This window comes from Botrytis byssoidea, assembly GCF_014898295.1.
Source record: "Botrytis byssoidea strain MUCL 94 chromosome Unknown BBYS_004, whole genome shotgun sequence".
NCBI classification, from domain to species: Eukaryota; Fungi; Ascomycota; class Leotiomycetes; order Helotiales; family Sclerotiniaceae; genus Botrytis; species Botrytis byssoidea.
Window position 1 is genome coordinate 1,058,956 of NW_024065845.1, and position 14,213 is coordinate 1,073,168.

A 14,213-nucleotide genomic window follows, 5' to 3' on the forward strand; every position below is an offset into this window, starting at 1 on the left:
GGAATGTTTTAATTCTCAAGACTCACGGAACAATCGGATCAAAAAATGATAAAGTTGGCATAAGTCTTGTTGAAGATGTTCCTATGTCTGATTGCTTTCAGCTATTCCATAATTGCCATGTAAACAGCATCGCCATTGCTGACATCGTACAACAGAGGCAAGGGAGAGCTGTGGTTGGAGTTTCTTTTTCCGGTTCCCGTCCTGATTCCCTTTTATGGTTTTGCTTCTCTAGGTTTGCACATATTACTTCCATCACAATTCATATCATGTTTGCACAGCGCAATGCTTGTCGTCGTTTGGTGTGGCTTATAGAATTTGCACATGAACCTTACATCTCTAATACTTGTTTAAGCAAGGAATATTCACTTCTTCAATTTTACTTTCTTTCCACTGCAGTTCCTTGGGACAATGGGGGGCCACGCGTTTTCTTCTCGGGTTCCACCCATCAAGACGCCTCGGATGACTCAGGAAGTCTACGACGAAGCTCTGAAACTAAATCAGGCAATTCTGCGCAAATTTTACTCCAAAGTTGAGAGTGCTATTGAGGGACCTGGCAAAACCACGTATGGGGATGTTGACATCCTTGTTGCATTACCTTTGGAGGGCGCGTTTTCTTCTGAAGATCGAGTCGGGGATGAGCTCAAGAAAGCTTTGAATGCCAAAGCCTTGTTGCAAGAAAAAGGCAATCCTACCATCAATTTTGCGGTTCCTTGGCCAGAGCATACTATCACTGGTGCTAAGGATGGAAAGAATGTCACTGAATCTACAGATGTTTCGCTGGCGAGCTGGTACGTTCAAGTCGATGTCCATATATGCAAAAGCGAGCATGAATTTGATTGGGAACTGTTTCATTCTGCTCATGGCGACCTATGGAACATCATTGGCACCACGATCAGAGGGTTTGGACTTACTATCAACAATCGCGCATTTTTCATTCGAATCCCCGAAATCGAGTTGGCAGACAGAAAGAAGAGCATGGTATTTCTGACTGACAATCCGGCCGAGATACTGGAATTCTTAGGGCTGGATCAAGAAAAATGGTGGAAACGTTTCAATACTCAGCAGGAAATGTTTGAATATGCCGCAACTTGTCGAATGTTCTTGGTCAGAGATGTGGCCGAAGATGAAGCGGAAGGAGATGCCACTGGCAGTATTGCCGGGAGAGGCCAAGAGGGCGGAGTAGAGGGAAAGAAAAGGCTAAAGCACAATGATCGTCAACGTCTGGCAAAACGACCTATTTTTAGAGCTTGGGTTGATGAATTTATCCCTATATGTCAAGAAGCAGGAAAGTATATCGATACTAAAATCACAAGAGAACAGATCCGCGATGAAGCTTTCAAGAAATTTGGTGTCAAGGAGGAATACGAAACCAGGCGACACGATTGGAACCTTGCAAGACATCTAGTGGAAGTGATGAATGACGGTATCAAAGCTAATATTCCTGTTGACGGAGGTGATAATCAAACGAGGTCGGCAGCTACAAAAGTTCTGAAGGGTGTCATCATGGAAGGAGAACTATACGAGGGGACTGTTCCTGAAGCTGCAATTAGGGATGAGAACGGATTTTACAACATTCAGTTGGTCAAACTCTTCGTGGTCAACAACTGGAGGAACGCGATGAAAATTGGAATGGCAAGGCAGCGAGCCAAAGCCAGGGAATCCATGAAGGCGAAGGCTGAGAAGAAGGCACAGGTAGAGCGAGATTCTAAGTTGTATGATGTAGTGTGATACGGACAATACTGATTAAATACTGAGTGTCTCCAATAATGGCAAAAGTACTAATGGTGTTTATTTGGAGCTGATACCAAAGTAGCGGCTGTGCCCGAGGGGTTTGATGGCCATGAGGCGGCAGACCGGTGACCACGATCATCCGCAACGATCCATCTAATTTTGATATCTTCGTGTATGATATGGGGAAGGGGGAGGCGCGAAATTTTCAAATGCCTTAACTTAAATCCAGAAATCCATCACACAGGCACAGGCACAGTCGGTGAAGGTTTTCATGGGCCTGTAAGCGGCGAGGTTGTAGCCATCTTTGACTGTTAATAATAGGAACACATTCACAGTTGAGACACGCCTGCATTTATCGATAACTACTGGATCAGTATAGATTGTCCAGAATATGCCTAAGCATATTGAATAGATTACTCCATCGTGGTAAATGGTTCCCCATATTCAGCTCGAAGCCTTATCGCACACGTCTGAAAACCCTCCATCAAACCCATACGCCGTATTATCCACGCCTTTGCTCAAATATCTCGTAAATTTAATAATCCATCGCCCATAGAATTGAATCCCATTTATTTCTTTCCCTTACCGCCGCTGCCGGAAATGCCGTGCGACTTGGTCTTCAAGGGGCCCTTCTGTCCACCGATCTCCTTGGCTAATTTGTCTTGTTTTGCCTTGTCTGAAGTAGTGATTGTCAATGAGATGTTATACAGGATGGTGGGAACACAGAGTCACTTACCCATCTTCTGCTTCAGCTTGAATGCGATGGTCTCCTCATCTTCCTCAACCTTGACCTTCTTCTTCACCTTGTTGTGGATAGGGTTTGTGCCGTCTAGGTATTTCGGTCAGTCTCATGTGGCCTGAGAAGGATGAACAAGGTTATACGAACTTCCTCCCATTCTGAATTAAATTTGTCGGTGTTTTGGGTGACTTTTTGAGATAACTGATCGTCTTTTTTGGTGGAAGAAATGCGGAATTATTCTGGACTTCTCGAGGCACTTCTTGGTGGGGGAAGGGTATTTTTGCGGGTTTTCTTTAAAGAATGCTGACAAGGTGGATGCAAAATCAATCTAGCCTCGTTTAGGTTAGCATGTTTATCGGTATGGCAGCTGCAATTGACCGTCATGCAAGATGTTGAATTTATCAGTTTCACTTGTACAACCACATACACAGCAACAACTTGGCAGTCAAATCAATAATTGTCACTTCGCTCTCTTACATTCTTCTCTATTATACTAAGACTCATCCCTCCACCTTCATACTGCCAAAGCAAACCAAAGCAAAGAAGAACATTATGCGCTGAGAGATAACCGGTTGGGCTCTTCTCACTTTGGGATCTTGTTTATGATCTTTGGCTGACACACATTTATCCAAATCTAAAGGCAGGGGGCGCTTTCGTCCTTACAATTACAACAAGGAATATGACGGCATCATTGGCAAGCTCTGACGAGGGCGAGATTCGTGATGGAGTAGTGGAGAAGAAGGCAACTACGTCGCTGCGTACACCCGGTAGCACTTCCGTTGACCGTCAAGACAGAACCCGTTCTAGTACGACTTCTTTATCACCACGCTCCCCCGAACAATCATATAGATCTAGAGATCAAAGAAGTCGTTCCCCTTATTCTGACCGACACTCTCGAGGTTCGAAGAGACCTAGAGATGACGACTACCCAGACCGTAGCAGAAACGACTCAAGGCGATTCAAGGTTCATTACGAAGATTATCCTCAAGACAATAGACGCCGCCCACGGGTTTCATACGAAGATATAGACAAGGGGCCAACGAACTCATCCGAACTGCGATATGACGATCATGATCATCGGGATAGGCATCCCGAAAAACGTCCTCGAACCAGAAGTCGTTCGCCTTACCGAGCTAATCGTGAAGGAGATAGAGGTGGACGAAATGGACAATCAGTAAATGGTAACCGCTATGGTGACTATGCGGATAGAAACAAGCCTTATGGGTATGGAGGTTCATACCGAAGTTCAAGAGACCAGTCAGTGAGCAATCGGGGAAAGGGCCCGCTGCCTACTGATAATTCGAGACATGAGGCTAAAACTACTCAAGGGCAATTGCAACAGCATAAACATCAACGTGATGAAAGTGAGATGGATATGTATGTTATTGATCAATCCCTTCGTGTTGAGCATTTACTGATGCAACCTAGATCTACCTCTGCCGAGGAAGCCTCTAATGAAGTTCCTGAAGAAGAGCCAATTGATGAAGCTACACTCATAGAACAGCGACGCAAGCGCCGCGAGGCAATTAAAGCTAAGTATCGAGGTTCTGGTACACCCTTGTTAGTACAAGCTTTGCACTTGGGAGACAAATCTGGGGGATCCACTCCTGGACAAGGTGAAGATGATAGCCCTACAGGCCCAACCGGTAAGCAAACTACACTGTGTGGCGAATTCTTTTCTAATTCGTTAACCTCAGCTTCACCTACCGTCTCGACTCCCGGGACCCCTATGGACCCAGGATCTCCTTCCGCTTTTGCGATCACGGATGATCAAGATCTTGCCAACTCACACGGAGTTCCAACAGCAGGTGAGGAGGATGGACCTTCAGCCGCAGATTATGATCCAACTATGGATATGAGAGAAGATCGGCAGCGCGATGGACAACGACATTTTGATGAGGTATCCTCTGGGGCATACAATGAAACAAAGCCCACATCTGAACAAGATGTCCTTCTTCCTGCCGAAATCGCACCCGCTGAAGTCAAAGCTCCAAAATCGAAGGACGAATTTGATATGTTTGCAGACGATGACGACGACGACATGTTTGCCGAAGATTCAGTTGCTGATGATAAGCTTCAAGCTATCACGAATGGTGATGTTGCCAAAGCAGTGCCTATTCCACAGGCCAAAGAGCTCGACGTCGGCATGCTCGACAATTGGGATGATCTCGAGGGTTATTACAAGATTATCCTTGGTGAACTCTTGAATGGTAGATATCATGTCCAAGCAAACCTCGGAAAGGGTATGTTCTCGGGCGTGGTTCGAGCTATGGACATTACTACCAAAAAGTTGGTCGCAATTAAGCTCATCAGGAATAACGAGACTATGTAAGTTGATCTACACCCATACAAAATCTCACATGCTAACAGTATCATAGGAGGAAGGCTGGAATGAAAGAGATTGAGATTCTGGAAAAGATCAAAGATGCAGATCCCGAGGACAAAAAACATATGATACGTCTAGAACGATACTTTGAGCACAAAGGTCATTTGTGTATGGTTTTCGAGCATTTGAGCATCAATTTGCGTGAGGTCCTGAAAAAATTCGGAAACAATGTTGGTATCAATCTCAGGGCCGTGCGAGCATATGCTCATCAAATGTTTCTCGGGCTCAGCTTGATGAAGAAGGCCAATATCTTACACGCAGATCTGAAACCTGATAATATTTTGGTAAGTTTTACTTCATCTCACGAATCGTCTTTTCTAACTCATTGCTTAGGTGAATGAAACTCGCAACATGCTCAAAATTTGTGATTTGGGCTCCGCTTCAGACGCAACGGATAACGAAATCACTCCCTATCTTGTTTCTCGTTTCTATCGTGCACCAGAAATTATTCTTGGCATGAAATACGACTTCGCCATTGATATTTGGTCTATTGGATGTACCTTATACGAATTGTATACCGGTAAAATTCTATTCACTGGTAGATCAAATAATCAAATGTTACGCTCTATCATGGATTGCCGCGGAAAGTTTTCAGTTAAGATGTTGAAAAAAGCCGATTTTGCCGGAGTTCATTTTGATGATATGTTGAATTTCAGAAGCGTTGAACCAGACAAATTGACTGGCAAGGATGTCGTTAAGACAATGGCATTCGCAAAGCCAAGCAGAGATCTTCGAACTCGTCTAATTTCAGCATCAAAGGGGCTAACAGAGATTGAGCAGAAGGAGTTGACATTGTTTGGGGACTTACTGGAAAGATGTTTGGCGCTCAACCCAGAGAAACGAATAACACCCACGGAAGCATTGAAGCACCCTTTCATCGCAAAATTAATGAAGTAAACTGCCAGGATTGAGAAGCGGGGCGGGGTAGACATTTTGGTATCGTTTAATGGTATCGAGTTGTTACGATAGAGAACATGAGAGCGAGCGAGATGAACAAAGATACATACACTAGGTAATCGAGTATTGGTGGTGTTTATCACTTGAGCATCATATTAGCATAATGCATTGTGCTCCTTATGTAGCAATATCTTATCTCAGAGTACAAGAGGGGGATATTAGTAGAAACTCGGCGTTGAATCAATTCAATGATAGCTTCTCCAAAATTTGCATTGGCTATCGTTTGGTGCTTGTACTCGTTTTTACCTTGTTTGCATGCATTGAATTCCCCTAGATTGAATGCCTCAAGCGGGCGGATCTTGCCGGCTAAATAGTTTCTAGCTAAGTACATCGAGTCTTCTAATGGTATTTAACAATCACTTGAACGATTGAGAATGTGCTAGCTGAAATCAAGTACTTTCCACTTCTGTTACCCTCTGAATCTTCCCTTTAGTTCTCTTGTGTACTCCTCCAGCCTCTATGGTGTTATTTCGGTCATATCATAACTCATCGGTGTCTTATCTTCAATTTGCTCGGTTTTTCCTCGTTGCTGTTCATGAAATATTTCCCATTTACTGATGCTACAAATAGATCTCTATCGGTTGGTGATGAGTAGCGTCAACCATCAAGATTGATCGAACCACTTGTTCCCATTGAACGGTCCGCGAAAAAGGGTACTACATGCTACTAATTTCTCAATCCAAGTATGATTCACACAAAAATGCATTTAATGTTAAAAGGCATGGTTCACGTGGTGCTAATGTAGGGGGAGCTAGCCCTAATTAGTACTAGTAGAACTCTATCATAATAGAGCTCTCTCTACCATAGCTAGCTTTAACAATAATCAATCTAATTTAACCTCTGAATGCCCTCATGTTCCTAGCCTATGCTTCCCACCATACCCTGTAGAAAGTCATACTTGAAACATTTAACAATCTTTTTAATTGGCTACTTCCATCTACGATTTCCCTCTTGAGAGGAAGGCACCTGCCAAAATCCAACATTGATGTTCGGATCTGGAAGGTACCGAGAAATCGATGCTATCTAGGTCTATTCAACTATCGATACTATCTAAATCTACATTGTCAGTGTTATCTTAATCTACTTTTACTATTTCCTCTTCTCTTTCCATCCTCACTCCAGGCTAAAACGCATGTACATTCCGACCAGCCATGTTCCAAAATGCCCATGCAATATCCTCTTCCCCTTATATTTTTACGTCTGCTTTTCTTTTCTCTAGAGATTTAAATCGTTCCAGGTTTTACATTGTGATGTTGGTTTTGTGCTGGCGCTCTACATGTGAATACTGGAATTAGTAACTGTGTCGTGGGAGGTTGAGTGGTGCTTGTATTCCCGGGAAGATCTAGGTGTTAGAAATTATATATTTTTGTTCTGTTGCTGTTAGATGATGATTGAAGTCTGAGCCATGGGATCGAATATATCGTATCTTGTTCTTGCTGGAATGGAATCTGTCAAGGCGGAGGAAATGGCGGGGTCGATAAGGATTTTCCGCGTGCGATCCGAACTCCTCTGGATTGGTAAGTTGAAAAAGCGTCTGTTGTCGATGTATGGCGATGTTTTTGGAGGCGATGTGGTGGTACTTGGGCTTTCTTAACGCTTCTCCCAGGTTTACCCAATAGGCCTTGCCGGAGCGTACCTATCGGGCGATCTCTTGTGAGGTTTGGCGATGTTTTGGCGATGGACTTGGTGTTTAGATGTTGCCGTAGATGTATTAGAAATGTGATGTAAATATGAGACATAGATGTGAGATATCTGAGAAGGTATATTTGTTAATATTGATGTTGATAGAAATATGAGATAGAAATATGAGATAGAAATATGAGATAGAAATATGAGACAGAAATATGAGATAGAAATATGAGATAGAAATATGAGATAGAAATATGGAATATAGATAGGAGATAGTTAATGAGATATGTTTGTAATAAATTTGAGAAGAATGATTTGTTGATGTTGATGTTGATATAGATGTATATGGAGATATAGATATGAATGTAAATAATGAAATAAATAAGATGTCTATGTAAGCATAGATTCTCTTGTAGATTTTCAAATATATATTGATATAGATGTTGATATAGATGTTGATACAAATATTGGTGTAGATGCTGATGTAGCTCTTGGTATAATTGTACATATAGATATAAATGTAACTGATAAGATATATAATAAGATAGAGAATTAGATGAAGATATAAATGTTGATAATACATAAGACATGAAGATGTTGATATAGATATAAATATAAATGCAAATGTCGATAGATGTCGATAAACTTGATGGAAATGCTTGGATATAAATGATGAAATTTTGAAGTGTTTATAATCAAGGAGATAAATGGCTAAGAAATAAAGAAGAGATGCATGTTAATGATGAGAAAGTAGATTCCAAGTAGACTGCGAGATTCGAGCCTTTTATATATATTTTCTGATTCTGAGTCACATCAGTCAATATTAGTCTTTTGCTAACATTTATCATATGATGAAGGAATTTTCTCGCGCCATAAAGCTATTGAACCAGTTACAACGCATTCAATGTGAGATTGACACCTGTCATTTGAAAATTTCTGGTCTAGATCTGGTATTAACTGAGTTTGTCAGTATCTAACACTGGATTTTTAAGAGTATACTGGTCATTCACTCGTTTTATAAAGCTTATCGGCCAATCACAGATCATTGTCGCATATATTGAGATCTGTCAAGAGGAAATCTTGCAAATAGTGAGATCCGACAAGAGATGATCACTGTCTAGCAGCGACTATTGATGTTAGTAAATAAGATGTGCTGGTGCTAACGAGTGGGGTAATGGGAACTGCTCTTGGAGGATGAAAGGGGTGTATCCATTATTATATGAAGTGGTGCTATACATTATTAGGATCCCACCTGACATACTAATTCCTAGAGTTGCTCATTACCACCAGATCCTGCGAACCTGGCCAACTGTTGAACTTGATCTGAGTCGAAACCTCACCTGCCCCTCCATAAGATACTTTTTCTGTTAGTCTTCATTCCATATTTCAAGTTCAAAAAAGACGTAAGCGAACATTAGACTTCACTCAACTATGCAAGACGGGAATAGAAAAACGGTGCACGGCAATGACGACAATGTTGAATGGCGTGCGATAATTTCATACCCTTCTATTTTCACACGACGCGTCTCAGGAGAAAGTCTGATAACCACCGTGTCTTATTGCTACATCTTGAATTCCAATAACAAGCTCCTAGATCAATTTTTGTATCTTTAGTATAGTTGGAATACCGCGGGTCATACTTTTCGGTAAATTACGCGAAACCATATCTGGTATTTTGTATGTTATTTAAAGTCATTGCCAACATTTCTTTTTCCAGGAACACATCATGGCTTAAAGTAGCTTCAATGCATTTTGAACTTCGACAAAGTATACCTCGTGTGGTCAAAGATTGGAGGAATTGCAACCTCATAGAAATCGGCGTATCCAAACTCCCCTATCCATCTCCCTTCAGCCCAAAGAGATGATCAGGTCTTCCAATCCTTACAAGAGGACAGAAGAAAGTGATTTAGATTCATCAGCACTGAATAAATCTTGAGCTGACAGGAGAGGAAGGAAAGGAAGGTAGAAGGATTTACAGTGATATCATGATATTTCGAGACCACATTATCTCCAAAAGAAGATCAGGTATCGTATGATTTATCCTCTCTTCCTATTAAAAAAAAATAATGAGGAGAAAGTCCTTTGAATGGCGCAGACGAGAGGAGTAGAAAGTGTACGATAGGAGTTCAAGAATGCCGGAAGAAACTTTGAGAAATATCCAAACTGAATTCAAACATCTTGAGAATGTTGTGTTGGAATGGAAAAGTTGACTGTGATGAAGATAATTTGAAAGAGGGAGGAAGAGTGAAGGGCTTTATAAGTATGGTAGATATATAGTAAGACGTGAAGAATAGAGATCAGAGGTTGATTCAATATTCCATCTACATTGTTGACGCGACCAAGCGTTCTCATCAATTGCCTAGATCTTACATGTTCTGCGTCTGACCCAGATTTCAGTATTAATTATAACTTAAAAAACCCCTTGCCAAGGTGTCTTTACACCAGCCACTGCCGAACGACAACAACGGCTTTTTAGGTGTGGGTGAGGCCGCCAAATCTAGCCTCGCATGATCTAAGGGGTAGACTAAAACCAGGTTTAGCGTCTTGTTCAACTACGATGACCAAGACGCCAGTGTCGGAACTTTAGAGCTTCTACTAAGTTGAAACTATTGGTGCAAGTATAAAGTCTGTTATATCACCATCAAGAGCTACAGGAGAAAAGCAAGACTATCCGTCAAAGCATTGTGTAAGGCATGAAAGAATGGCGTGGTCATGGCGCGCATTACTGTTAGACTCATTGTTGTCAATGTCAAAATGATGAAATAGATTGAAATTTGGGCATATAGTAAGCATTATCAAATTAGTATTTTTTGAGTTGAGCCAAGAAACAACCAAGAAGTCTGTTTCCATGGATATTCGCGGAGAGTCTAAATTACTTGAACACATATTCGTTTAATGCGCCATCTAATCCATGCACTACCTGTTGCAACAAGTTCAAAAGCACGGTGGTCTTGAGTGGTCCAATGTTTTCACATGACTAAACTACATTTAGACGAGAAGAAGCTTGTAGTTGCTGAATCCAGCCAAGAGATTGAAGCAATTTTAAGTGGTGAATTAGATGTAGATCTTGTACTTCTTTCGAAAATCGAGAGATTATATCTAGCTTATCAGTCCTGAACAAATAAACATGTACTAGAATCAAACTTGTATGTGGCCGTTAACTCTGCAGTAGTCCAAGTCCACTACACCGGATTTGGGTTTGACCATAGTTTGGCAGCCCAACTGAGATCAGCGTCTCATATCATCTCAACCATGTAGATCTTTCAATCACAATAATGGTTCTTGGAAGTCGAGAAAGTCTATAAATATGCCATAGAGGGTGGAAACTCCGCTCAGCTAAAGTTGGAAGGCGTTGATAAATGAAGGGGCCAGGACTCCATACACAACGTAATATTATCCCAAATGAGTCAAAAGTCTGAAACGAAAGCGTCCAAGATTGCAATAAACATTTACTCAGCCAACGCAGATATATCACCTAATTAACATACGGCCTGAACCACTGAAAATCTGTAGCGAAAATAACTATAAGCCCCACAATAGTCTAGAATCCTTGGCGTTGCGATGGTTAAGGAGGTGATTGAATGAGGAGTATATCATCAACAAACATCAAAAGAGGCAGAAGGAGTAGACGAACATTGCCATTTTTTTCTTAGATTAGACATTGATACGAAAGACCTGAAAACCGAGATTTGAGAATATTTTGATTTACACTAGCTCTCTAGAATAAAACCATTGCGGGGTCAATGATCTAGGCAGTCACTTCGTGGCCAGTTCAACGATATGGCCCATTCTTACAATTGTAAAATAGTAGATTTCACTATAAATACATCATAACAGTTGGAACTTTGACTGGACACCCTCAGATTGTTTAGCTATGCTTTAGGGATTACTCTAGTCGCTTGATTTATTGCCATCTTACCTATTTCAGACCATGAACTCCATACTGATGGTAGATTTGGGTTCATATGAATCAAATTCCAACAACACAAGATGTAGAGCCAAGTATAGAACAAGCTCATGTGCCTTGAAGGGCTATCTTGTCGGACTGTCTCAGAGTCGTAGAAATGATACCTGACGCTGGTTGGAACCAATAGCTACTCTCATCCCACCAACATGTTTTCTTCGGAGCATCTCTTTGCTAGTTATGAATAGATCACATATGATATGAAAGTTCTAAATATAATCAACCACACACAACAGACAGAAACCATTCCTTACGGCACAGCACTAGCTGCAGCTGTCATCGCAACCGAAATGTTGTCTTTGTCTTGGATTCAAAATTTATGTCATCTGAATCATGCGAATCTGAATTATATGAACTGTAAACACGTAGATGCTGTTTGTACGTATCTTTGAATTGGCCTATCTTGGAGAGACTTTCCTCCTACAGGTGCCGTGTCATTTAAGCTGTGGATCTAATTATCCTTTTATTGTGTCACTTATATCTAGTGGAGTCTAATATTCGTACTTAATACCCGCCCGAGGAAAGAGCAACCTCCTCAAAAAGCAATGATGGTGGGTACAGGTACCAATCTACAAGACGCAGATACGAAAAAGGCAATTCACTTGATTCAATACAAAATCGACATGGATTCCACACTTGTGGCCACAGACTTCGAGAAATTGAGAATGATATATTGAGTTGACTATCGATGGAAAGTACACAAAAGCATGTTTCTTTTAGCGCCTTCGCTTTGCGGCCTGGAGGTCTTCAAAGCGGTCGATATGTTCCCACGATTGATATAGGGCCCAGGAAGGACCACTTCTTTAATCCGTGCGGGTACGTGCTGAGAATAGTACACTGTACAGATCCGGAGATGACGTGCATTTAGTAGTTCATGGGAATTATTAAAGGCTCGCACTCAAACGTCACACATGGCGGTTATGATACATTTTGGATGGTTGGCGTTGGATTGTAGTGAGAGCGGGGTCCAAACACGTGCATATCTCGTAACGCTTAGGGACGATGCCGGCGTTTCTGATAATAGACAAATGGTGATGAGAGATGTGCAATAATTTGTTACTAGCTTGTTAATTATTGATTTTGCTTGATTAAACATATTGAAACTTGCTCAATACAGAAGGTTGGCTTAGCCTTGAGAATGTAGCGATATTAATCTAAAATGGGAATTTCGGCCATGGATAAGGAGTAGTAACCAATAGAGGATGATGGGATTTGATTCCTCCACAATCCAACGGTCACACCGACCAGAAAGTTTGAATCGATATTCCCGAATTAACGTACATGACTCAATGACCTCCAATTATGATTGATCTCATATCTGGTATGGATGGTAAGAGGTATCAGTAGAGATTAATAATGAGCTCACTAGGTTTGGATTGTGTCACTGAAATGGTACACCATTAAATGAATACCATTCGATCAGTTACATCCGGCTGCTTCTTCATTGTCAACCATTCTGTTGTCGTCTCGTAGAGTCGTAGGTTTGTCATATCTCAACTTTGGTGGACCCGAGTGTCTAAGTTTGACGGGAAGGAATGAGGCTGGGATGCGGGACTCCGGTTGGTGTCTTTGTACATCGTCATTATTTGAATCTTCCAGGAAGAGAAGGAATAGCAGGACTACACGGCCGGTCCTGTGAGCGACGAGGTAGACAGGAATGTCAGGAAAGGACTTTCAATAGCTGAGATAGCTGAGGATGGAGACCAAGATCAACAATGCTGTACATCTCATGATCATGACAATCGCATCCATTTGAAAATCGCTTTCAATCCTGCAACCTAAGACGATGGCAAATTATCTCCGCTTTGTACTCTATAGTCAGGGTACAGTATCAGGGTAACCTCGAGAATTGAAGAAAGCTGCAGTAAGACGGCGAATTATACCTACGCCTTACACACCACTTTCTTCTTCCACTCAGATATTTTTATTTCCTCCACATCCGACCACCATCTGACGTGCATCTTCCTTTCATTCTCACCTCTTGCGAATCGGCTATATTGTTGGCGTGCATTCACTGGCTGGATGGTTGGTGATGGCTGCTTAGATTGGGGGGTTATGTATTGCAACCATACCTTCAAAGGTGTGAGAGATTGCCTGTTTTCCTGCCTTGTCATCCATTTTCGTTACGTGGAGCCGGGATTAAGAAGACCTTAAGGTTGTACAGCGTTTCCTGTGGGGGTATGGGTTATTGAAGGGATTCAGATGGTGGTCAGAGTGCTATTACGGATACACAACGGCTTGCAACCAAAGACCACAGACCACATATTGTTGTATGGAGTAATGGATGTTCAATCTATTGAATTTTACCTAGCATATTAAGCACATCAGATCCTAATCCTTCCTGCCTGAAATTAGCAGTTGGGGCGCTGGTGTAAATCAGGTAATATTACTTGTTGACAATATGAGATATTGGCACATCAAACTATTAACGAAGGAGATTTTGGTTTCGAGACAAGTTCACTCATTTATTTGCTGCGTTCGGGAGTTCCAAAGTTTGGAGTGGACATTGGCACTGGGTAGCGGTGAGTTTCAGGGGTCGACGAAGGTTAAATGGTGCCCAGCTAGTAGTTTGCCAGGACCATCTGTTCGACATTGCAAGGAGATGGCTAATTGGTAATTATCACTATCACTAGGAATAACCTTCAATTTTGTTTTCTCGGGCGAATAATGGCGGTGTTGGCGGTAAGAGAGAAGTTATTTTGAAGAGGCAGCTGTAGCCTATGTCATCTTGTGCAATCATAATAGGAGGGCTTGATTATATGGGTTTGATTGGAAGTGATTGTGTGTAACATTTGTAGCAACTGTCA

The 14,213-nt window shown here is 41.7% G+C and overlaps 3 protein-coding genes across 3 annotated transcripts; 2 read left to right on the plus strand and 1 right to left on the minus strand.

The window, feature by feature from the left end:
• Positions 1-408: 408 nt before the first annotated feature.
• On the plus strand, positions 409-1,728 carry EAE97_002420 (uncharacterized protein; the record flags this gene model as incomplete). The annotated part of the gene is made up of 1 exon (XM_038872931.1): positions 409-1,728. The coding sequence occupies one exon, from the start codon at positions 409-411 to the stop codon at positions 1,726-1,728; it is 1,320 nt and encodes a 439-aa protein (XP_038736137.1).
• Positions 1,729-2,300: 572 nt separating this feature from the next.
• EAE97_002421 (uncharacterized protein) lies at positions 2,301-2,627 on the minus strand (the record flags this gene model as incomplete). Its single annotated transcript, XM_038872932.1, has 3 exons — positions 2,301-2,407; positions 2,468-2,560; positions 2,618-2,627. The coding sequence occupies 3 exons, from the start codon at positions 2,625-2,627 to the stop codon at positions 2,301-2,303; spliced, it is 210 nt and encodes a 69-aa protein (XP_038736138.1).
• A 522-nt stretch (positions 2,628-3,149) lies between these two features.
• EAE97_002422 (uncharacterized protein) lies at positions 3,150-5,753 on the plus strand (the record flags this gene model as incomplete). The annotated part of the gene is made up of 5 exons (XM_038872933.1): positions 3,150-3,847; positions 3,899-4,116; positions 4,168-4,798; positions 4,849-5,140; positions 5,190-5,753. 5 exons carry the CDS (start codon positions 3,150-3,152, stop codon positions 5,751-5,753), a joined length of 2,403 nt encoding a protein of 800 aa, XP_038736139.1.
• Between the last annotated feature and the right edge of the window lie 8,460 nt (positions 5,754-14,213).